This window comes from Podarcis raffonei, chromosome 12 (assembly GCF_027172205.1).
Source record: "Podarcis raffonei isolate rPodRaf1 chromosome 12, rPodRaf1.pri, whole genome shotgun sequence".
Taxonomy (NCBI): domain Eukaryota; kingdom Metazoa; phylum Chordata; class Lepidosauria; order Squamata; family Lacertidae; genus Podarcis; species Podarcis raffonei.
In genome coordinates, this window is record NC_070613.1 from 30672155 (window position 1) to 30698993 (window position 26839).

Consider the following 26839-nt stretch of genomic DNA (forward strand, 5'->3'; position numbering starts at 1 on the left):
AAAGAAATGTAATGTAATGAGGTAATGCAGGGGAGGAGGCCAAGTTGTTTTGATTCTTTGACCTATGGGTTTTTTCATGTAAAGCACGGCTGCCTTGAAGTTATTGGACTACAACTCCCATTGTTCCTGAACACTGGGTATGCTGGCTGAGGCTAGTGGGAATTAATTGCAGCCCAGCAACATTTGCAGGGTCACAGGTATATCTCCCCTGATGTAAATGATAAATTGATGTGCACCTGCTTTATATGTGAGAAGAGGGTAGGGATGAAGTATATTGCCTGCCTGTCAAGTCTTAATGTGGCCCTGAAAGCATTACACCGCAACAACAGAGTTTAGGAATTATACCTGAAAGTCTGGCAAATATAGCACCCCAAATGAATCTGCCACACAACTTAGTCTGCGATCATAAAGGTTTTTTAATATATATTTTTATTCTCTTCCACGGGTTGGATTAAAAGCCATAAAATATGGGTTGACTATCTCACCATCCCCAGTTTCTTGGGCAGTCTTCTATACAGATTAGTTACAAAGATGGATAACAATGATCCAAGCAGTATAAATGGGAAAACCTTCAAATAATAAAAGTAAAAAACGGAGGGAGAGCAGACATGAGCTTTTCTCCAGTAAAACAAAAACCCTCGTAATTCATAAATAACCCAACGTTTATCATGTCGGACACATTTTCAAAAGATACAGCTACCTCACAGAAAGTGGGTGAATCAACATTTGCAGCTACACATTTGTAGAAATATAAACTTGGAATTGTGCACCCATGTATTATATAGATACTGATATTCCAATATATTTTTACTTTGTGCAAGTACAGAACTGATCTTCTAGGTTTAGTGAAGGACACCACTTCTTGAATCTCCCTTGACTTTCAAAGGTATTTACAGTCTATCTGACAGTATTTGTATTCATGGCTATGTCACAAGAGCCCATGGAGTGATGAATTGAACAACGGCATGTCTTTTATCTTGTTTTCAGGATTAGCCTCCAAGGCTTCAGTGGCACACAGCAATTGATCTTCTGCATCAGCAGTTTGGTCCCTTCTTTACTGAAGAGAGGCTTCCCTAGTTTTTCATGCTAATGGACACCTCACAGGTCATGACTCACTGCGAGATTAGAAACGATGACACTAGTTAAAATGGCAAGAGAGTCTTCCTTGCGCATCAACGTGCTATGATGCAGCAACCAGACACAGACGAAAAAACACAGCACCTTTTGACTAAACTGTTATTGAATTCTCTCATCAACATTTATGATTATCATGCCATCATGACACATTCTAGCCTTTGCAAGAAGGCACTATATCATTTATTCTAATATCTTGATCCTAATCATGCAAGTCTCACCATTTAAGTGGAAAGTACACCAAAGCAAATGATTTCAGGTGAGTGACAGAACTATTTGCCCTCATCCTCCAATTTGCCATTAGGAAACATCTGGTTTCCCCTACACTGGTTTTCCATACACGAACATGATGTTGTTTTAGTTTCTCTCAGACATTATGTTATTTTGCTACAGTTTTATTATTAAACCTTGTTTACATTTACACGAGCCACTTAATTTTCCTCAAAGAACAAGAAACTCTGCTGAAGAATGGTGGAATATCCTAAACTTGGGTGAGGGAAGGGATATTCCCCATTTGCCAGGAGGATTGATTTTGTTCATCATCATCCCCACCACCACAACATTCACCAAGCCCCTTCCCCTCACAGCTTGCCCCAAATCATCATCTTCTCCTTTTCCCTGGCAGGCAGGCTGGAAAGGAGGTCAGATCTGCACAGGGTGAGTTTTCCAAGACTCCTTGCTCTCCCCCTGTCACCACTGCTGCAGAGAGCAAGAGAAGAAAGGCGCTATTTCATTCCTTCTCCCACAGCAACCATCAGCAGTAACCAGCGGGAATGTGGGAAGGCTTAGAAAGTGTGCCCTGTACTGACCCACCCACTCGCCTCCAGTTACATCCTGATCACCCCCAAGGACACTCGCCTGCTGGGGCAGCTCCCCAGCAACAGTTCTGTTTTGTTGTGCTTTCTTTCTCCTTGGCCTCCAACGTTGCAGAGGCCAAAGAGGCAGCATGTCAGGTGCACAGCAGCCACCGACTAGGACAGATGATGGGGAGTTGATGCTGGCAGTCAACAAAAGAAGTTCAAAGACTCTCTCAAGGCAAATCTTTAAAAAAAATGTAGTATAAACACCAACAGCTGGGAAACACTGGCCTGTGAGTGCTCCAATTGGAGAACAGCCTTTACCAAAGGTGCAATGAGCTTTGAAGACACTTGAACTCAGGACAAAAGGGAGAAACATGCTAAGAGGAAGGCATGTTCAGCAAACCCTCACCGTGATCAACTACCACCCGGAAATCTATGTCCCCACTGTGGAAGGATGTGTGGATTCAGAAATGGCCTCCACACAGTCACAGACTCACATTTAAAAACCATGTTTATGGAAGACAATCTTACTCGGCTATGAGTAATTGCAGAAGAAGAAGAAGAAGAAGAAGAAGAAGAAGAAGAAGAAGAAGAAGAAGAAGCCGCCACCGCCCTGCCATGGCTGCTCCTCTCTGGATTGTCTGGGCCGCAGGCTGCCACCCACCACCACTCACACTGCTTCCTCGCTCACCTCCTCGCCCGCCTGCAGTTCTGTGGTTATGCTGCCATTTGCATGACCGACAACAATCACAGACAATGATATATTAGAGAGATTGTTCCATCAAGCTCATTAGAGGCAATTTCTCAACAGCACTGTACAACATGGAGATGTGGAATTCAGTAGTACTGGAGGGAATGAGAATATATTCTAGTTCACTCTGACCTTGATTTGTTTGTTCATAGTGCACTTTTCTGAATACACGAAATGGCTAAAATAAATTTATAACCTCTGACACGTCAGTGGAAATAATATTGTATTTCATAAGGTACATTGCAAGACAAAGTGGAACTTTAAAAGTCTTTCTTCTGCATTTCTATTTCATTTTACTTTCCTTTCACATAGCTGCAGGGTAGAATTCGTAAAAAAAGACTTTTTAAAATGATGAAAGAGTACACATAAACAATAAAGCAATGTTTGCAACCACATGGACTCTTTTATAGCATCTGAGAGTTTACTATCAGACGCATAAGCAATTAAATAAGAAATTCAGCACTTCACATGGATACTCCCAACAGCTGTTCTAGAAACATTCACCGATGCACAGATATTCCCCTCTAATCCCCTGCCTAAGCCTTGCAACCACACAGAGCTTTGTAGAGTCAGCACAAATCAATGTATCTCATTTAATTAATGCTAAAGGGGGAAATAATCTCCCACTAATAAGGCAGCAGACAAGCCATCCTGGACTGGTTGACTGTGCCTGAGGTCTTAAAAAATAAACCGACATGAATTAAGAAGTGCATTATGACCTATATAAAAACGTTAAATCGCTCTGCTGCATCAGAGTGCTGACCAAGAGAAGAGTTACAAGAGAAGATGGTCATAATCCTCAATGGTCTGATTACCGTATTTTTTGCTCTATAAGACTCACTTTTTCCCTCCTAAAAAGTAAGGGGAAATGTATGTGCGTCTTATGGAGCGAATGCAAGCTGCACAGCTATCCCAGAAGCCAGAACAGCAAGAGGGATTGCTGTTTTCACTGCGCAGCGATCCCTCTTGCTATTCTGGCTTCTGAGATTCAGAATATTTTTTTTTCTTGTTTTCCTCCTCCAAAAACTAGGTGCGTCTTGTGGTCTGGTGCATCTTATAGAGCAAAAAATACGGTATATAGTAGCATTCTGAAATTACAATGGCAAAAGCTGTCTGCCATCAGTAGCATCCAGCAAACAGCAATCGCTGTGGTAATTTTCTCTGAACAGGGTTCACGTGTCATGCTGGTGCAATGGGCTGCAGAAGTTAGAACTCAGATTTATTTGAGTACCACTGGTACTGGGAATACAATTTGCTGTCCAAATTGCTACAGCCAGCACTGATAACCTGATTGTCCATTATCCATACATCAGTGTTGCTCAAACATTTCATAGAACCATATAACTGTAGAGATGAAAAGGACCCCAAGGATCATCTAGTCCGGCCCCCTACAATGCAGGAATCACACCAAGGAGTCTTCACCAGTGGTGCTTCCTCTCCACTAGACTCGGCCAACAGAGGTGAGTTTATGCTCCAATCAAACTCCTGCAGCTGCCACTGACATGCGGTGTGTGTGTGTGTGTGTGTGTGTGTGTGTTTAGCATTAAAATCTTAGTCTTATAGGATTAAATATGGGCACTAAGTTGATGTTGGTTCGTTCTATGATCAAGCAAAGCTTAAGGAAAGACTATATCTGTTAAGGCATGCATGTCCCCACATTTTAAAAGGTTTTTTTTAAAAAAATGGTTGGGATGGTCAAAATATATATTATATATTATTTGTATTATAAATGGCTTTTTATACAGTTATTTGAATTATGGTTTGTTGTCCTTTCTGTGCCCCAGAAAGTTTCCATGAAAACGCACCAGCGATTGAATAGTGCTTTAAAGTTCCCTACATTTTCCAGCACCATTCTGAGTTTTACCACCATTTTTGTTTCTGTGATCTTATACATTTTGCAAGGTACAATTCTGACACCTTTGTGTAGCGCTGTTTGGGCATAACTGATCCATGTCATTCACACACACACACACACACACACACACACACACACAGATATATATATATTCAGACGTCTTATAAAAACTTTTGTTCAGGCTTTCCTTTACCCAGTTCTGGACAGTTCTAAGCATATGAATCCCCAGAACATATTCTGTATGTTTTTATATTGTGTGTATGTATCTTCTGTATGTTGTTTTATCGGTTTCAAGTTGCGGTTTTGTATTAATGGATACTGTTTCTATATCATACATACGGTACACTGCTTAAGAGGTTTTTAAAATATTAAAATTGGCTGGAGGGACTAAAAAGAGGGATAGTTTTGGATCAGAGTGGTTTGATTTTGTAGCGCATGGGAATAAGAAAACTAATGATGTAATGCTGCCATCTCATAAGCTACTTTGCGGAACTCGTAGTTGTTTACACAGAAGGAACCATAAGAATAATCATTATTCTTTATACTGTAATTTGTAGGGAGTAATTTGTGTGTGATTTTTGCTGTGGGTATTATTCTCTGAAACTGAAGCTAGGTTATGTTTTAAAATATAAAATCAATACAGAAAATAAAGAAATGCTTGTAAATAACATTAAACAAGTTATGAACATGCTAGGATAGCTTAATTACCATGTACTATATACTGAAGACATTTAACATTTTCTGTGGTGTTTTCCATTCACAAATTTCGAAGATTTTATTGAGATGCACTGGCATTATGTTGGTTATACTGGTTGGACACCTTTGAGAAATGGAGGTGAAGTGAGTTACACAGTATCATCTGGGGAAAACATCAGTTCAAAACAATTTAAATATTTTCTGAATTCCAATAGCGCCTCCCCAAAAAAGTCAAATTATTAATGTTCTTTTAAAAAAATCCATGCCCACATTTGATTTAGATTAAAACTGAAATGCCAAATTGGGCAATGAAGTGACTTTGTTTTGACATTGCTACAAAAGAAATGGATCAAGAGAATGGTGATATACAGGAGACATATTGTCTCCAATCTCAACTTTTAAAAAAAATATAAATCTAACCACCACCACCCCCTCAAAAACCCAACACACCAGGCTTTGATAAGCAATCACAGATGGACAAATATATAATTTTTGCTGAAGACATATAAACAAAGATTTGTGAGAGGTTTGTGTGTTGTCTCTCTTGAGATGCCCAAGATGATTGACAGATTTCTTTTATTTGGTCTCTTTCTTTGTGCATTGAAAAAAGAGAGCGATTTTTAAAAAGCATCATTTTTGAAGCACATTGGAGATTACTTACCCCATGGGGCAAGTGGTGTTCAACCTGTTCTAAACAGGTTGCATCACCCCAGAGGTTCAAGTTTGTAGTCTGGAGGTGTCCATTGATTCACAAGTACCCTCTGTAGCTGAACAGCTTTTCACCAGCTAAGAATAGTACACTACCTACTTGCCTACCTGGAACGAGACAGCCTTGCTTCAGTAATCCATGCCCTAGTTACCTCCTGCTTAGACTACTGCAGCTCACTGTGTGGGGAGCTGCTTTTGAAAATGGTTTGGAAACTTAAATTAGTTAAGAATAAAGCTCTAGGGTTCTAACTGTGTTATATACATCACGCCAGTACTTTACAATCTCCACTGGCTTCCAGTCCAATTCAAGGTACAGTGGTACCTCGGGTTAAGTACTTAATTCGTTCTGGAGGTCTGTACTTAACCTGAAACTGTTCTTAACCTGAAGCACCACTTTAGCTAATGGGGGCCACCTGCTGCCGCCGGAGCACAATTTCTGTTCTCATCCTGAAGCAAAGTTCTTAACCTGAAGCAGTATTTCTGGGTTAGCGGAGTCTGTAACCTGAAGCGTATGTAACCTGAAGCATAGGTAACCTGAGGTACCACTGTACTGCTTTCCTTTACTTTCCTTCATAGCTTGGGACCAAGGTACTTGAAGAATCACCTCTCTCCACGTGTACTTATACCTGGATCTTGAGATCTTCTTTGGAGGCCCTTCTTAAAGTGCTCCCACCAAATGTGGGGGTATGGTGACTAGGTACAGAATACAGGGCTTTTTCAGTGATGGGGTCATTGCTGTGGGATGTCCTCCCCAGAGAAACCTGTCCGATAACCATCTTGGCGTCATTTTGACACCAGGAGAAAATATTTTATCGCTCCCGTCTTTCTAAACCATTTTTGCTCTCTCTTACTGTAAGTATCCTATATTCCTGGACTTCCGGGTTAGCGCCATCGGCTAATGGCAGATTCCCTCCGAGCTCCGGAGGGAATCAGCTCCGCAGGATTGGGTCTTGACCGCTGCGGCGACGCGGGGACCCTCAAAAATCACAGGTGGTGAAGCCTGTGAACCTGGTGACTCGGCGGGCACCATTTGCGCCCCCCCCCGACCTGTGAAGGCTTCAGAACGGGGGACGGGGTGAGCAGCGCGGTGCTGAGAGTCGACTGCTTCTCCTGCGGAGTGAAGCCGCATTGCCATGGTCGGAGAGCGCTGACGTCTTCTTGTGAGCAACTGGACTTTAAAGCAACAACCCATGAGTAGTACGGAAATTGGAAAGAAAAATTTTTCTTTTGAATTAGGCACGATCGGGGAAGGCGCAAACAGGAAGTCCGTCTCCCCGTCTTGTAAATAATCTAAAGCAAGGACCTGCTAACTAAGGTCGAGAGAACCCTTTCTTTTTTACTTGGTAAAAGACATTAATTTCACGATTTGGCAATATAAGAAATCTTACTGGAGGATAAAGAGCTAATTTTGGGAGCTGAAGTGCCACCCCCCCGGACCCGGGAGTGCTCCGCGAGAGAGCCTGCTGATGAGGTATTGAAGAGTTTGACAGCTGTCAAATTTAGCTGTCAAGACGGGAAAAGAGAACTTTGTTTTTGTTGCTTCTGCTGGCTATATTTGTTACAATTTGGTTACAATTTGTTGAAAACAAGGAAGAACTGTTACAAACTAACTTGATTTTTGGATTTGAACTGGAAAGAATACTAAGTTACCAAAATCCCTCTAGAGGGGGATTTGGGACATTACAAGAATGGCTGGAGGAGGGAAAATTCAGGCTGGGTTGGACAGAGTTTTTGTTCTCTTGGGAAAGCTACAAGGCCAAATTGATGTTTTGGCTACAAATGTTGCAACTCTGAACTTAACAGTAAATAACATCACTGAATTTGATAAGGATTTGACTCAGGAAGCCCATGCAGCTGGACAAAAAGAGAAACTTGAGAGTTTTGAGAGTGTGGAGAAGGAGATATAGGTTGTTCCTGAGGAAAAGGAAGGAGGAGCTGTAATTTTGCAGATGACAAAGGAGAGCCAGAGGCCTGACATGATGGCTACAAAGGAAAATAAGAAATTGATGTTGAAAATCTGGTCTGAATTGGAGATTAAAGAATGGAGAGATCTCCTTATGTGGAGATCTGAAGACCCAAGGATTACAAATTTGCTTAAGGTGGAAGTTGGAGCTTTGGGGACATTTGGACTTGAAAGGAGTAAGAAACATGATTCGGGCTCCACTTTTAAGTATGGAGGTCTGGCTGGAAGAAACATGGATCCCGTTGGGCCAGAGCTTCTCCGAGATCTGGTGTTTAATATTAAGGACTATCAAAAAAACCGGCAGAGAGGAATTGAGAGAGAATTAAGAGCCTCGGACGTGAGATCTCCAGGCTGATAGTAGACTAAGACTGATGGACATTTGTTGGGGATTGAAACCGGGACAGGGGGGGTGGAGTTTGGGAATCCAAAGGGTGCATAATTACAATCTGTTTTGTTTTTACTTTACTTTGTTATTTGTAAGAAAATTGGGGAATTCGTGGAAGGGAATTTGGGTCGACGTTAGAAAAATGATTTAAGAATGAGTATTGATGTATAAGTATTGATGTTTAAGTTTGGATAAGGCAAAATTGGTTTTTTAAAATGAACTGAATAGAAAAAGGTTAAAATTAGGGATAAGAACTTGCTGAATTAACATTTTGAATTGGAATATAAGAAGGGGAGGTGTGGGGAAGTCAGGGAAATATGTTATAGAAAAATAAGGATTGTGAACGTTATGTGTTTTTAAACCTTTTTGTTTTTTGTTTTTTGTTTTTTGTTTCTTTTTTAATGTATTAAAGTTGAAAATTTCAATAAATATCTTTTTAAAAAAAATAAGTATCCTATATTCCTAATTTTACTACTGTTTGTTATTGATGCTGGATTTTAAACTGTTCTATTTCTTGATTAAAGCTGCCCTTAGAATTATGTTACAGGGCGGCTTAGGAATACTGTTACGCAAGTAAGTGAGCCAACATGATGGAAAGCCGTGCATGACCTAACAAAATAATTAGTCATAAAAAGGACGCTGTCTAATTTGTCCAGGGAATGACAGGCCAAAATATTGCCACGTAAACTACCAATCCAGCATAGATATGCAACCGAAAATACAAAGACAAGTTATTGATTCCTTTCAGTTGCGAGAATGGGAGCATCTTCAGTGCTGTTGAGGCTGCTTTGTATGGCACAGCCCAAAGAGATGTAATAAAGAGCCCTGGTCAATCAGGAGCTCCCTCTAGGGCAAGGGTGGGGAACTTTTTTTCAGCCTGAGACACATTCCCTTCTGAGCAACTTTCTTCTGGCCACATCCCAGTGGTGGATGAGACCAGAGGCAAAAGCTGGCAGAGCAATGAATGTTATTTTTACCTATATACAATAGGGTAGTTTCTGCATGTGAGCGCACACGCGCGCACCCCCCCACACACCTCCATCCAAAGAAAAGGCACTATCAGAGTTCAAGGACACATTCTAGTCAAGCAGAAGGACACTTGGATTATGAAGCAAAACTAGTGAGGGGTGTGGCCTTGGGAGGGTCTCCTGGGCCTTAGGTTCCCCGCTCCTGTTTCAGGAAATACCCAGGTCCAGCACGTGCTTTGAAACACAGAAGTACAATGTATATGTTCAAGACAGGCATACACTAAAAACTAAACACATGAAGCAGCTCACTAAGTCTTACTGGAAAAGTGATGTTAGAACAAATGTCAACCCAATGGAAAGTCAATGGAAATTCAACCATCTTTGTCTATTAATGCTGCTATCCCTAATCCTGCTGCTACGTATCCTGACGGTATACAGGATTAACTCTGCTGCACTCTTGATTTATATTTATTATTGTTATAGGTCACATCAGACCCAAGGTCAGTGGTGTCTATGTAAGACCATGTCTCACCCAGTCATCTGTGTCTCAGGAGTTTCTAAACTTTGGAAGTGGCACCAAAAGAAAAGAAAATAGATTAATTTCTTTACTGGATAGTGTTGTGTTCTTGTGGCAAACAGTTTGTATTCCAGCCAACGTAACAAGATTTCCCTTCTGACACTGCAAGATAGCAATTCCATCAGCTCCATTGCCTGCACTCCAGCTACTCTGTGCTGTTGAATAGATGGTTCCTGATTTCCCAGTGTTTTTATAATTGCTCTTACAAATAATAATCCTTCAGTGCTACAGTGATTGGCACTAGGCCCCTCTTGCTTCTGTCGGACTGAAGGTCTTTCATTATTTTGCATTACCTATAGTCTAAGGTTTCTAGACTCACAGCTTTTTTTGTGTGCAATTGGAAGCCTTTATATCCAGCTCCCAATTTTCCAAGGTCTTATAGCTCTCATAAACAGATCGTTTTTTAAACAAAACACCTCACTCCAATCTGTGAAAATTGTTTGGAGGCTCACAGACAATGATTTGCTATGTATAACAGCAAAGAATAGCAAGCACAGTTAATTTGTTATGCAGAGAAGCCACAACTCTCTTAAAATGTGACTCAACACACCTCAGCAGTGTAGAAGAGCTAAATGTAAGCTTCTTTGTTTTGGTACAAATTAACATGATGTGGGGTTGACTGAGGTCATGCGCCTTGACTCTGTCCCGCAATCTGCTTGTGCTTAAATATATCACTTCCATGGAGACTATGAAAATGCATCTGCTATGCAAAACTTGTATAACCATGATCTGGGACTCTAGAAAACAGAAGGTGGTCCCAGGCTTTAACAGAGTTGTGGGGACGCTGCCACATCTGCTCCACCACACATAGCAGCTAGGTGGGAAGGTGGGGACAGCATGCAACCACAGATGGGCCAGCTCAAGAGCCAATGGACCCTGGGCTGGCTCAGCCCTACTCCATCCCCATAAAGCCTGCCCACACCTTTGCTCTACCCACTGAACTATCTCTCAGCCTCTTAAAAGGGAAGCTAGCGGGGTGATGCTGATGCCACTCTGCAGGTGGATGCTAGGAGAAGGCCAACAGAGACCAGCAGAACTGGCTTGAGGGACACCTTCATGCAATTCAACCCACCTCTCCCTGACCAACACGAAGGGGGGTTGGATTGCTCTGTTAGTCATGCTTAGAGAATCACTGCAGTTCAACTTCCTATCTTTAATCCCCCTAGATTAAAGTGGATCTATAACATGACTAAGTAAATGTAAAGGTATATAAAAAAGGAAAGATTTTACTTTTCATAAAACCATTGCTTATTTATCCAGCATTGCATTTATTGGTCAACTAAAAGAAGTTTAAAATAGTAAGATAAATGCACTATCTTTTTTTTAAAAAGACAAGATAAAGCCAGGCCTCAACATCTTAAAAAGGGCAACTGCTGCTACCTGCTGAATTTGAGGACAGGTGGCAGCTAGCCCGTATAGACATAAATGATAAAATGAATATGAATATGAATGCCCAGTTTTCTATGATTCACACCCGATTCGTGAACCATACCAATATACAAATGCAATAGGAATGCATTTCCAGAGGAGCAGCGTTGTTAGTCTTTTGCAGCAAAAACAATGAAACATAATGTAAATTGAAAATACAGTGAATTTGAAAGAAACCCATGGTGTTCCATGCTCTACAGCAACTGTTTTCACCACAAGGGATGAACAAGAGCTGGAGGTTTTTTTCAAGTCATCTCTGGATCTATTTTTTAACAGAAGGAAACACACACACACACACCCCTGGAAAAGCAACATATAAAGGTAAGGAATTTTCCTGGCTTGCAGAGAAAGGTTCCTTAACTATCTCAGTGATTTCCCCCCTCCAAATTCTGCTTATATGCTGTATCTCTGTGATATTCAAAGACTAACAGCAGCTTTAACCAACCAGAAAAAGGAGAGATTTTTAAATACCATGACTGTTGCATCGTGATGTTTCGACGAGTCTGCTGTTTTGATCATAGCAAGCCATGGCTTGGTAACGGTAGCCCTGCCCACACTCTTTGATGTCTCCTTGTACTTTCATTCCCAGCAGTACTTCTACTTTGCCCTCGGGTAAGATGCAGTCTGACCAGTTCCCCACAGGCTGGGCATTATACTTGTCACATGGACAGATCTGGGTCTCAATCAGTGGATGCAGCTGGGGATTTTTGCATTTCTCCTTCTTCTTGCTTTTTCCTGGAAGGGAGTAGAAAGAACTTCAGAAATTGCTTTCTTGGGATATCCTTTATCTGAATGTTTATTATGGTGCTTGTTATCTACAACATTGTGAAGTCTCTTATAAGTCAATGGGGTTCCCATATTGTGAATTGTCTTCGCAATTTGTGTTCCCTGTTTTGTTAGAACTGATTTCCACCACTGAAAATAATCTTAGCGCTCATCCAAACTTCCACTTGACCCACCACCTTGCCCTGGAAAAACCTGCTGTTTACCACTGAATCGAAGCAAATGTCAACTGAGTTTTCTCTGGATTGCTGGTTGCTCCGATTTAGCACTAAAGCACGGAGTGAAGGCAAAGCTTCTCAAGCCCATACCCAGAAAGTACGACACAAGAGGAAAACCACTCAGACCCGTGCATTCGAGACATCGGAGAAGCAGAAGTGGGGATGAGCCCGTAGTGGAAACTCTATTTAAAATACATCACTATGTGAAAGCTTTATTACTTAAATCCAAATCTGAAACCCGTATCTACCTTCTTGCCATTTCAATGGGCCTCAGTAGATGCTGCCATGTTTTCCTTTGCTCAGAAATAATACAATTTTTATGAGATGTGATAAGATGCGTCTCGGAAAGACAGTGGGGTCATTAAAATGTTTACCAGCATAGACAGAACAGAGACAGTCGATATAGCACCAGTAATTCTCTGTTCTGATTAAACTAGGCGCTCTTCCTATTGCTCATTAAATAATAACCAGGCCCTAAAGTGGAAGAGATCCAAATCAGATAATGTGCAGCTTTCATTGGACCAACGTTATTTTGGGTAGAAATAAGCAAGTTTTCGAGTTACACAGAATTCCTTGTCTTTCATTTCCTACATTTCTTTAGCCCTGCAAATTGGATTATAGGATCTAGATCATGCGTATCAATCCTGTGTCTAATGATGTTGCCACCATCTTCATGACACTCACATGGAGTGTCATGACACCCACTTGGGGGTGTCTGTCTAGCAAAAGATGAGTCTACTTACTGACTCAAAACCAAGACTTTCAGTTTTTTTATTTATTCAGCAATTCTGCACCCAGGATGCTAAAATCTCATTGACTTCAATTGAATTGAAGCAGTCAAAGTGTCTACAGGACTGCACCCCAGCTATTTAACCTTTTTTCTGACAGTCCTTCTCCTGTCAAGAGTATATACAATTTCTTACCTAGTAAATGTGGAGTGGCTGCAGCATTCTGAAGTTGAACCAAAACCATTATTATGAAAAATAGCCTGCAATCCATTGACACACATCTCTAAACTCCTGTCGCTAGTGCTAAGAAGACTGCTAGCATTATTTCAAACTGTATTTTACAACTTCATGGCAGATGGCACATAACTTCTTTTTGGGGTAGGTGGAAAATAAAGCATTATCAATAATGAATGGTAATGAAAGACCTCAATTCCTCCTAGAAAATTTTGGATTTTTTTCCTCCCAGGGATAATAGTGTTGGAAGGGACTCCAAAGGTCATCTAGTACAAGGTCCTGCAATGCAGGAATATCAACTAAAGCATCCATGACTGATTACTTTTACATAACAATAACTTGCATAATGATGTTATGTACAAAAAGAAGCAGAAGTCCATGGATGTCTATTGTCAAATGTACATATTCTTTTCATGATTTCTTGGGAAGGATATGCATGTGGGTGGGTGTTTTCCTTGATTGTCTGAAATCACAGTATAGATTTGGAATATATATCCACTTCTACTAGAATATGTGGAGGGACGCGGGTGGTGCTGTGGGTAAAAGCCTCAGTGCCTAGGACTTGCCGATCGAAAGGTCGGCAGTTCGAATCCCCGCGGCGGGGTGCGCTCCCGTCGCTCGGTCCCAGCGCCTACCAACCTAGCAGTTCAAAAGCACCCTCGGGTGCAAGTAAATAAATAGGGACCGCTTACTAGCGGGAAGGTAAACGGCGTTCCGTGTGCTGTGCTGGCTCGCCAGATGCAGCTTGTCATGCTGGCCACGTGATCTGGAAGTGTCTGCAGACAGCGCTGGCTCCCGGCCTCTAGAGTGAGATGAGTGCAAAACCCTAGAGTCTGTCAAGACTGGCCCATAGGGGCAGGGGTACCTTTACCTTTTACCTTTACTAGAATATGTATGTCTAACTTTACAGATGATTCTGTATGGATCAGTTAATGCACTACCTTGGGCAATACAAATGAATTCAATATTCATAAAAGGAAGGCTTTTCTGGTCAAGTGGTTTCCAGTGACACCTTACCCACCTAGTGTCAACAGTTTCTGCATTTCAGTCATTTTAGGGATTCTACCTGTTCCCTAAGTAAATTTCTCACTTCAGCACTAGTCCTACTACTACCAACAAAGTTTCTCTTGGTATTTTCCAACCCTTACCAATAAGAGAGCGCTTTCTTGTCCTAAATGCTCCACAATCCCCATTGCAAGAAGAGAACTTTGACCAGCTTGTGAACTGACAGTCATCTTGGCAAGGGATTTGGCAGGGTTGTGTTAAGGGTGGCAAAGAGCCCGCATGCTTAAGGCATTCGCTGATGTCAGCCTGTCCGCCATCTTGCTTACGACAAGTAATAGCTGGAAGGAGAGAAGCAGAAAGAATTATAATGAGTTGCTAGGCCTTTTGTAAGTAAGACAATGGAGCACCTAACCACCAGAGTCACCCACATTTGATTTAGCTCAACTGGCATTAGGTTCAAGAACAGTAACATTCTGCTTGGGATCTCTGGTACCACGGGATTGTTTTCAAATTTCAGAAAATGCAAAATGCTACACGTCTCTCATATAATTCAGATCAGCAAGTGACATTAAAAATGCAGCACAGAGATACAATACAAGCCATTCTACGAAGGAAGGAATAAATGCCATCTATTATTCTGCCCCATTTTGCTCTATAATTTAACTGCCCTATATTACTAACTTTCCCAAATAATGGGTATACTGAGATATGAATGGGGCTTTTTATAATTTTAAATATACTATAATTATATTCACAGTTGATACACACTTTGAAGAGAAATGTATTTCCTCCATAGGAAAGCAGGAAGGTATGTCTACCTGAAAATGCTTTGCAGCTTGAACATTATATTAAACCTCCATATAAAAACACAAAAGATCTTCTCTCTAGCAATAATGGCATAAGGAGCTTGTAATGGAGAAAACCAATGAATATATTTTAAACACAATTTAACAATATAATGTATCTAGGTTTAGGTTTTTAAACCCAGTATAAGTTGCTGGGGACATATGAGTAACAAGCAATAATTTAATAATAAAATAATAATAATAATAATAATAATAATAATAATAATAATAATGACAAAGTGTGTTCTCCCTCATGGAGAGCACAGGTTGCGGGTGGGGCTGACAAGACACCTCACTGTCACTAGGCAAATGGTTTGGCCATCCTTTAAGCAGGGGCGGGCTGTTACTGGGGAAATCTAGATGTTGCCATTTGTTGATTGACAGCCCTATTTGTTAAATACAATGCTCGCAGCGAGGAACTTCCTCTTTTCGCTGCTTACTTCGGATCACCCGCCCTCCCTTCCCTAATTTTAGGCTGTTTGCTTGACCTTGCTATGCCTGTCATGGGGTCGTCTGCTTTGGGGCAGGGGCCTGGTAGGAATTTTGTCTATTTGGCTGATTAGTGTGTGCCACTTGGTTTTTGCCTACTGCGTAGCAAATCGTCACAACTTGTAAGGTTTGCGGTTAGGCATTGGTCTTGGAATTGGTTGGTGGAGGGGTATGGATTCGGCTGTGCCTGCCCCTCCAAAATGCTGCTGCTGGTGGAGGGGTATGGATTCGGCTGTGCCTGCCCCTCCAAAATGCTGCTGCTGCTGCTTCAAGGGTTTTCCATTAAAGGAACCCAGGGGCTCCCCCATGCTTTTGTCCAAAACCCCCTGGCAAGGGGCTAGGGCCACGCAAGCCCCTGGGAGCATTCTGGGGAGAGGTGAGGCATGGTTCCCAGTCCCGTCTCTCTCCCCAGGTGACTTACCCTTGCTGACTTCGCGGGGGGTGCGAATGTCAGAGCTGTCCCCATGCGGGGTCAGTTAGTGCTACCAATGCCTAAGCAACCACTCACATTGCTGTAATTTGAATAAAGTTGTGGCCAAAATTATGCCAAAAACCTTAAACAAAAATTAAGTGTCAATTGTGTTTTTCTTTGGGGGGGTGTCTTGGGGACCTCGACACGCAACAACAATAGGCATACCAGTAGATTAGGGAGTGGTAACACGTGACCCTCCAGATGTTGCTGTACTACAACTCCCATCAGCCCCACCTAACATGGGCAACAGTTGGGTAGGATGGGAGTTGAAGTCCAACAACGTCTGGAGAACCATGGGTTCACCACTCCTGCCACAGTGCTGCAAATTAGGCTCCATTTTCTCTGAGATTTGCAGTCCTATACACACTTACCTGGAAGTCCCATTGAACTAACTGAGACTTACTTCTGAATAAAGATGCATAGGCTGTACCATTTATGCAGATTACACTGCATTACTGTTTCTGACCAGCAAGTTCTATTTTGCTTATAAGGCATGCGTGGTTGTGTGTGGTTGTGTGTGTGTGTGTGTGTGTGTGTGTGTGTGTGTGTGTGTGTGTGTAATACTATACCGATGTACCTATTGACTTCAATGGGACTTATTCCCAGTTAAGTGTAATGCAGTTATAATGAAATACCTCAAAAAGAATACTTGAATGCAGCCCTAAAATACACAGTGAACTTCTACACCTTGACTTTGCTCAACAGCTATGAAGCCTGATGTTATGTATTTTTTTAATTTTTTTTTAAATGATATTTATTAAGAATTTTGAAATTACAAAAAAGTAAAGAGAAAAAGAAGGGGAAAAAATAAAAACAATAGAAAGACAAACAGCAGTCAAACAATACAAATCAATAAAGGTGTAAATCAAAAAACAAAAACAAAACACATAACACATCAAAATCACAAAACAAGAATAAACCACAAAAATTGAAAAACAGATCCAATATTCCCAAATCCTTAACTGTCATGACCTTATTTCATCGACCTCCTCACACCTCCCTTTTTTGTAATCTAGTTGTTAATTATAACAGCAAATCCTTTCCATTTTTCATAATATCCTGTCATTAAATTACCTTGATTTTTACTCAGAAGTATGCCTCACAGAATTGAATAGGATTTACCATATTTTTCGCCCTATAGGACGCACCGGCCCATAGGACGCACCTAATTTTTTTTTGGGGGGGGGGATAAAGAAAAAAAATTATTTCCCCCCCCCAGCCGCAGGGGAAGCCCGAGCTTTTAAAAACGCACCTACCATAGTTTTTAGAGGAGAAAAGGATATCTTCCCGAAGCGCGGGGCGCTCTGCTTCAGAGCGCCCAGCGCTTCGGGCGGCAGGCTGCTATCCGCAGCCTAGGGAGCCCTGCGGGAACTCCCGCGGGCTCCCCAGGCTTGCTGATAGCTTCCTGAAGCCTGGAGAGCGAGAGGGGTCGGTGCGCACCAGCCCCTCTCGCTCTCCAAGCTTCAGCGAAAGCCTGCATGCGCCCCATAGGACGCACACAGATTTCCCCTTCATTTTTGGAGGGGAAAAAGTGCGTCCTATAGGGCGAAAAATACGGTAATCCCAAGCACGCATAGGATTGAATCAAAGGAAGAAGAAAAAATTAACTTTTTACGAGCTGTGTGTTCCTGAGTTTTCAACTGCAAGTTGCATGATGAATGCTCCATTATCAGACAACTGCTGCCTCCCTAGCAAATATTATGATTCCAACTCTTTGAAAATCTATCCTTTATTTGTAGCCCAGGATTCCAAAGGCAGGACCTATCTATGACCCTCACAGTTCCCAGAACTGTAAACACTATTTCACTGTCTCCAAACTCAGTTAATTGGCCAGAGATTAATTTTTCCTGTGTGGTTTAATAGACTCCCCATATCTGAAGAGACGAAATGTGAATTCTAAATGGTAAAATGGCAGTTATAAACTTTCTGACATACTAGCATAACCAAGGAAACAATATAATAAATGTGAACCCACAAATGTGCAAGGCTTTTTAGTGGCGCACAGAGGACTCTTTATGAACAAATATAAATGGAGGGTCATGTATAGTCTTTGCTCTTTCTACATTTATAACTGAAATATACAGTTTTGCCTCCAAGGCACAATCTATAACGGTATAGTATGGAAGGGGACCATGAGGAATTCGAAGGGCGACAACAAAATCTGTGTTGCAACCACCACATGATCCTTAGCTACAAATAGGTTCAGCCACCCAAAAAGCAGTTACAACCCCTAGTCAAGAAAGTCTTGAAACAATTGTTGTAGAGATAAAATAAGCAGATTGATTAAATTCATTTATTTAGGATTTATATTGTGGTCTGCATCAACCACAAGATTCAGCGATTCATAAAACAGCTTGCCTCATTGTAAAACACTTTGCGGTCTGCCGAACTCAACTCAGGTCCAGCTCAAATCAACTTCGTTTCTCCTCCCCGCGTGCACTAACCCAGAAATGACTATGGTTTTTCTCCTTTTGACAGAAGTGGATCAGATCTATAAACATGGTCTTACTGACCAATGGGTCCTGGCAGTGCTATTTTTCTAGAAAAAGAGGTGCCAAAATTCATCTTTGTTCTCTTAGAATGGCGATGGTGTCTACCTGAGAGGTACCAGAACTGAGTTCCATCAAGTTCTGGCAGAAAAAAAGCTCTTGGTCGAGGAGAGTTGTTGTTTTTCATGTGGGCACCTTTATAATTTGATTTACTAGTTTTTTTTTTTTTAAGGAAACATGTATTTCTTATTTATTTATTGATTGAATAACTGAATGAACTTTACAGGCAAGGTCATCCCTTCTGAGGACGTGAGTTCAGCCAAATATCATAAGGCAGCTGCAGTGCTCTTCCCCTGCAAACTCAGCTATTTTGAGTTGTGTAAAAAAAAAAAAACCACGAAAAACAACAACAAGGAACCACTTTATTTCCCTTAGCGTTCTGTGGGTAATTGGTCTGAAACTTGCAGATATGAGACAAGTATCCCTGGGTAAGTTCCATGCCAAATTGCAGTTAAATACATCCAGGGGAAACTGAGCTTGAACATGTTTAAAGTTTTTATATATATATAGGGATTCACTTTTCCCTGTGTGACCATTTGCAAGCTTGAATTGTCAGTCACAACAGAGCCTTCTCTCTCCTCTCCCTATCCTGACATTTTTCTGAAGTTTAGACAGACACCTCAGTCCTACAAAGCTGCTCCTTGCCCCAACACGCTGGGATTGGAGACTGCTGGAAAAACTATTCCCTTCCATTGCAAGCTACAGTCACAAAGGAGCTCCCTCTCCTGATTCTGGCATCTTTCTTAAATTAGAGATTGGCCTTTAGTTTCTGCTAAGCTGTTCCTTCTTCCTCATACCCCCACTCTGGCAAAGTTTAAAGACATAGTTTTGCTTTTCATGGACATGTGTTTACAGCTTTTTTTAATGTCTGTATTTCTGAAGTGCAAAAGCAGAGACATCACCTTGCCAACAAAGGTCCATATAGTTAAAGCTATGGTTTTCCCAGTAGTGATGTATGGAAGTGAGACCTGGACCATAAAGAAGGCTGATCGCTAAAGAATTGATGCTTTGAATTATGGTGCTGGAGGAGACTCTTGAGAGTCCCATGGACTGCAAGAAGATCAAACCTATCCATTCTTAAGGAAATCAGCCCTGAGTGCTCACTGGAAGGACAGATCCTGAAGCTGAGGCCCCAATACTTTGGCCACCTCATGAGAAGAGAAGACTCCCTGGAAAAGACCCTGATGTTGGGAAAGATGGAGGGCACAAGGAGAAGGGAACGACAGAGAATGAGATGGTTGGATAGTGTTCTCGAAGCTACCAGCACGAGTTTGATCAAACTGCGGGAAGCAGTGGAAGACAGGAGTGCCTGGTGTGCTCTGGTCCATGGGGTCACGAAGAGTTGGACATGACTCAACGACTAAACAACACCGAAGCACTACACGAGTTCTGCTTTGGCCCCTAACTGCCTTGTATAAATCCTTCACCTTGTTGAAGTCCCAAATCCCTCCAAGGCACCTTGTCTTGTCTTGCTGTTTAGGATTCATTCAATTCCAGTGCACACCTCAATAAATACTCTGATTTTTAAATTAAAAATGAATCAAGTTGCTTACTACTACTACTACTACTACTACTACTACTACTACTACAACAACAAAACAGTGTTTCCCAAACTTGGGTCTCCAACAGTTTTTGGACTACAACTCCCATCATCCCTAACTGGCAAAACCAGAGGTCAGGGATAGTGGGAATTATAGTCCAAAAACAGCTGGAGACCAGAGTTTGGGAAACACTGCAATAAAATCAGACATATACAATTCCATAGTCAATTAAAATACGTTTTTAAGCATAAAAAACACAACAAATGAGAGCAGTAAGACAGCAGAATAAACAGCAGAACTAATCTCAGTAAAACTGCAGACTGCATCTTAAAAGTCAGGCTAAAAGAAAAGTCTTTATATGTTGGTGAAAAATAGAGGGTAAGAGAGTCTGATGATGTTTAATGAGGAGGGAATTGCAAAACTGTGGTGCCACTGCTGAAAAGGCTATTCTCCTGTTCCTGCCTGCCTAGCACCACATTTCATTTCAGGGAATAATAGTAGTAGTAGTAGTAGTAGTAGTAGTAGTAGTAGTAATAATATCACCAGCTCACCCTGGATTAACTGAGAGCTGGTTCTTAGGTTCTCTTTCCCTGTTCATGTCTTTAACATGCATGTAGGAAAATGGGAAGGTGGGAGGAGGAAACTATCCATCTTTGTGATTTCAGAACAGTCAAATGTGTATGTGACACACAGAGCACAGGGGACCAGCTTTGAAAATCTCAGATCTTTTTCATATGCCATCTATAGCATCATGACTTACATGGCACCAGGCAGTTGGTATCTGGCCCATTTTCTACTCTGACAGCCAGCAGCTACCCAGAGTCTCGGGTAGAGATCTTTCCTACAGTGGCAGACTTTGTGCTTTCAAATCTCAGCGGCGCCCTGTGCAATGCCAAAACTCAGCACCCTCTGCCCTAGCTTTCTGTGGCTCGTCATAGCTGCAGTGCCCCCTCTTGGCACCCAGTTGTGCTCCCCTAAATCCACCTCTGTTTCTCATCATCCTGTTGTTACCTGATTCTTTTAACTGGAGATGCCATAGATTGAACCTGGAACCATCTGCATGCGGACCATCTGTTCTGCTACTGACGCACGTTCTCACACAACAAGTTTCACTGCCATCTGATTGTTTGGCAGGCAGAGAAGTGCATGAAATGCACCTTCTGAACAAGGCCACCATACAACCAGCCTGCCTGCTATACCTTGTGTCAGAAAATGTGCCAAGCATATCGTCCCATGGGAATCTGGCATAAAATGATCACAGAAACATGTATGCCCCTTAAGAAACCACCTTAGTGAAAAGAAAAGGCTTTGGATAAGATAGATGCATTTTAATGGGCTACAGAGCACAAATTATTAGAAGAGAAAAGGTGGTCTGGTTACGCAGCAGACCACATTCTCCCCTGAAATTCTATATTCACTGCACATCCTAATACAATTTAAGTTGCATGCTCCTTCAGCCAAGTCCACATGCTTTATTTACATGGTGAAAATGGCACCTGGGACCAGAAATCAGTCTCTTATCATGCTGTGGCAGACTAATAATTAATCACACCCACTCCCATCAAATTGATTACAGACATTAGCAGTGAGAACACCAAATGTGATTATTCTGAATTAAACACAAATAATTGTAAAATGTTTCCATAAAGAACAAGGATGCAGTTGCCAGCAAAATTTAATTTAACATGGGTTCACTTAACATACGTTTCCCTATTGAACATTTAGGGTCTCCCAGAAGAGTGGTATGAAATAAACTGTGCTTCAAATTTTGTAGACAAAAGACCTTGATATAATTAGGGCTGATAGCATAGCTTGAACTACACCACAAGGGGCCATAAGCTGATAAATTATTATTGTGGGGATAATTAAATACAAAGTCTGCTTTGTGTATGCAAATGAGGGCCATTTTGGTACTTTAAAAAAAATACTTTAAGTGCACAGGTCAAACACTGCCAAATCATACTGTGTCTCAAATAAAGATCTTTCCAGCTTACCATGAAATATTATATGCCTTTAACTCTTTGTGATGGGCCATGCTGTCTGATTTCAGCCATATATAAATAATTTCATTCATTACCTCTATCAATCTCTCTTATGTTCAACGGCAATACTTTATGAGTCCATTGTTCCTTTCACTGCACACATCTACTCTTGCAAAAACATGCCAGGCAAAAGTGGACAAAGCACTATGCAAAGTTTACATTTGTACAATAAGTACGTTCTACCCACGCTGACACATCCTTCTCTATCCTCCTTCCAAGCAGCCAAGAGACATTATCAGTGCTGTACCAACACAATTTGTTCATGTTTATCACCAGCAAACTAGAAATGCCGCAAGGGAGAGATCAAGAATGGGCCTTCACAACTCATGCACTCCCAAACTTTCAACTCTGGGTACAAGAGAGAGATGGGGACTTCACCCTTTCCTCAACAACCATTCCCCAACACTACTCCACCAACTGCATTGTCTCCAAGCCAGGCATAGACAAACTCGGCCCTCCAGATGTTTTGGGACTACAAATCCCATCATTCTGGACCACTGGTCCTGTTAGCTAGGGATGATGGGAGTTGTAGTCCCAAAACATCTGTAGGGGCCGAGTTTGCCTATGCTAGCTCCAAGCTTTATTCTGGACCCATGTTTCTGTTGCAAACACAGATCTAGCCTGGATTGGGCTGCAAGGAGAGAAAGCTGGTATGGTGGAGTTATGAAGGAAAGCCATCACACAAAACTGTATTCCTCCCCCAAAGTTGCCATTGCAAATCATGGTCCCCTGGGCTCAATTTTCATTGCAAAAGCAAGGGCCTGGCTTTAAAAACACAGGGCTGAGACAGAACATGTAGCTTTGCCCCTAAGGCTTCACACTTCCTTCGAACTGACAGTTTTCCCAACCAAATAATAGCTTCTCTTCTCTGTATGTAATACTCTCCCAAGAGCAAACAGGAAATACGGTGCAGAGACAGCTGCATAGGTTTTCAGAAATATATGTTAAAATTCTAAATGTTCAGGACGAGAGTGAGGCAGATTAGCACTAGCTTTTCACTGCTCCGAGAGAGTAAAAATATTTTAATTCAAGTGAAATGACCTTTTGCGCTCAAGCCTCTGTGTTGGGTCATTATGTAAGAAATGAAACAGGAGAGGCTCTGGCACAATTGTCATTCCTCCACCCTAGAGAGGTTCTTGACCAAAATAGCAAGGCTTTTGTAGGTCAGGCATGAAATGTTGTAGAGTCGCTGTGTCAAGGGAGAACTAAGCATGCTCTACACAGCATTGTACTTCATTTCCACTGTGATTTTTCCGACCGTCTCTTACAAGAAAACCAAACATCAGTCTATTTATTTCTTCTTCTTGAGATGATGTGTGGCTTTAGAGACGTAAGATTTAAAAGTTAGCTAAGCCTTTTGAAAAAGGTCAGAATCCGGGTAAGAGCTCTCGCTCACGCAATTTCATTTTTAGTCCAAATTTTCATGATGCGTTTCTTAACAGTGCTTCTTGAGCATCCATTATCAAGGCTTTTTTCTTTCTTTTTTTAGAAATTTCCCTCGCCTGATTGCAGATGCACAGTGCTTTCCCACAATATGGTGATCGTCTTTAAATAACAATCTTTGGCATGGGGTAAAATTTGTTTTATTTTGCTGTTTCTATCCTCAGCTATATAAATAGGAGAAGGGGGGGGGAGGAAACAGTTGATTAAAAAATAAAATAAAGACATGCTCTTGCTGACAAAAACCCAAAGAAAATTGGCCCCAGTCTAAAGTTGTGACATGTTCATTTTACACAGACGTGATTTGCAATAAAAGCTCAATTACACAGGACAGCTAGAATCAAAGCTGTCTTGGAGGAGGATTCCTTCTGCTAAATTTCTGATTCATGATGGCACTTTTGCAGCCACACAAGCTCAGTGTGTGTTAAAAAAGCTGAAAAAATGCTAATATATCAGGCATGGGTTTGTTCTAATAATGTCTGTGAGCTGACAAGTGCAGCCTCTTCCATATGTGTTTTACCCATTGCTGCTCTTCTGCATCTTTATTTCATTTCCAGTTTGTCCATGATAAACAGCGCCATAGCCAAATATACACGGCTGAGGTATGCTCATCCCATGGCACCATCAGCACTATAGTAGCTATGGTGCTAACCCAGCAAAGTGGGGCAAATGCCAAGGTTGACTGCTTGCCAGTGGCAGCAGCACAGGTCTGCATTCATACAATTCAAAACATTGCATTGTTTATTTTTCTTTCTTTGGAAAACCCAGAGCAAAGTGGTAAAAATATATACACATTTGTAAAACCGACATATATTGGACAGGGCACAGTATTCAAAATGTCCACTTTTTCTTTTCTTTTTTTAAGGTGTGTACACATAACCCTGATGATCTCTCTCAGATAATATGGATGAATCCCAGCTTCTTAGAAGAGCAAGGATGAAAAGAACTGCGGAATAAGAATCTGTGCATATCACATTTACACAATAGACAATACTTCACTTGCAGTGAAATTATGAGAATGGTGAATTTTATTTCAATTTATATCCTGCTCTTCCTCCTAAAGGAGTTCAGGCAGAGGACACAACAATGTCAAATGTTCTAAAAACTTTATCTCAGGTCAGTGATTTTAGATGTTAATTATTTGAGTAACTCCAATACCTTTCACACAATATCATGTTAATAACTCCAGTTCCAACAGTTCTGTGAAGACAAGACACCCTGGGGTACCTTTCCTGGTTTTCAACAACTTCATGCTAATGCCTGATTTGTTACTGCTGTTGATTTTACAAAGTCTAAAACTCTTAGCACTTGCAGCGGACAGGGGTGTCAGGAATCCACATGAGGTTGTGATAGAGCACAGTGATAATCTATTGTGATAATTAACTGTGTTAATGATTGATAGCATAAATTACAGTGACAATTATCTAACCTCTTGCTTGTAGACCAGGCCCACATGTCTCCTGAGCACCGGGGCTGCCTTGACGAACATTCCATGGTGCGAGTTGACACCTGCGCCATTTATGCGTCTTCCATCTATAGCAGAAAAATACCGTGTGAATGCAAGCCATTTGTCAGAGCTTTAGATGAGCAAATGTGCAAATAGCACAATATTAAGACCAATCTGTTCTCCTCCTTGCCACCTTCTGTCCCCTCAATTTTCTTCGCTCTAAAATTGCTGTTCCCTTAACTAAAAGTTGAGGGTAATCTACATATTTTTAGCTGCCGCTTGTACTCATATCTGAAGAAATATACTTCAAAGACCATTTTCTTGCAGGTGACACCTACAACAATATTTGCATTACCAATGTTTATAATTCTGCTTTATGTCCTAGCCTAGACAGTATTAAAGTGATGCAAACAAGGTTAAAAAGCATTCCTAGCCTCACATGTGGCTAAATAATCTTCCATATATATTTTTAAAAAATAATCCCTGCACAAAACAATGTGGGCAACTTCCATGCCCCCTGCCAATGTCACTGTGTCACAACACCATCAACCCCAGCAAGCGTGGCCAGTGGCTAGGGATTATGGGATTTGTAGTTCAGCCTACCATATAAGCTGCTTGGTTCTAGACCAAATTTTCTACTCTCTCATATAAGCTTAACAAAGCATATACTGATCAATTTTGGCTCCCAGCTGCATCTACCTGTGGGCATATGTTATGTTTAGGAAAGGGGCATAGCTCAGTAGTAGAGCATTTGCCTTTCTTACCAAAGGTGCTAGGTTCAATTCCTGGCACCTCCAGTTAAAGCTGGTAGCCAGTCCTACCTGAATCAGTATAAGACAACTTCCTACATTCCCATATCATGGATGCATGTAGAAATGTAACAAGTAAATCAAATCTGGGACACTAGTTCTCAGTGAGGTAATAAAGTTTACAAAGCAAACTTACATCTGGGTTGTGCCTCTTGAGACTGTGGTCGGAGACAATCACAGCCTTCTATGTGACATATCATTTTGTTCAGGGACCTTTTTTTAATCCAGAAGATTACTTTTTATAAGGAAGTAGGAGTATGACTTCCCACTTGCAGTCTGAAACGTTAAGCTCGGGTTTATCACCTCCCTCAGATTTTGGAAGAAACGAGCAACATTTTCGTCACTGATCATGCATTATCAGTGCTATTTAAGCCACAAATTCACGGAAACCTTTAGTAATTCTGTTGGCAGGATGAGTGCTGCATAACTCACTTTGGAATTTCAGTTGAGTTATGCAGAACTGCATCAAATAAAATATGTGCATCTAAGCTATTTTGACGCTCTAAATTTGCTTTAGTGAAAAAGCCTTTCTACTGTGCTTCTCTATGGAGGTCATTTTAATTATAGAGTTTTGCTTTTCTAAAAGTTTTTCCACATATTGCCTTGGAAAATGCAGGTCCAGCACAATATGAATTCACTGTCACTCTGAATAACAAAATGGAAGGGAAGCCACAGTTAAATAACCAAAATGAAGGCTTACAGAATTATTTAGGTACCTGTTTTACTCAATAATTTATTGCCTTCTGTATATTTATTCAAATACCTATGGGTACCTGACTCATAAATATACATTTCACACGAAAGGGCTACTCATAACTATATGCCTGGTGCTACTCAACAGCTTTAACAAAAAAAGACAGGTCATCATTCCAAGTTCCTGTATTTAAAACATGTCTGAAATTATCCAGAGTATCCACCATTTCCAACATATTTTCACATCAAATTTAGGAAATAATACATAGGGCTTTTCAC

General features: G+C 41.2%; 1 protein-coding gene across 3 annotated transcripts in view; it reads right to left on the reverse strand.

Moving 5' to 3' along the window:
- The window catches only part of THSD7A (thrombospondin type 1 domain containing 7A), a 219576-nt gene that overhangs the window by 44315 nt on the left and 148422 nt on the right, over positions 1–26839 (reverse strand). For all 3 annotated transcript variants that reach the window (XM_053409570.1, XM_053409571.1, XM_053409569.1), the window contains 3 exons: positions 25041–25144; positions 14377–14571; positions 11737–12000 (listed from right to left, as the gene is read on the reverse strand). In XM_053409570.1, the coding sequence (XP_053265545.1) occupies positions 11737–12000; positions 14377–14571; positions 25041–25144 (563 nt within the window). The remainder of the gene's footprint in view (positions 1–11736; positions 12001–14376; positions 14572–25040; positions 25145–26839) is intronic.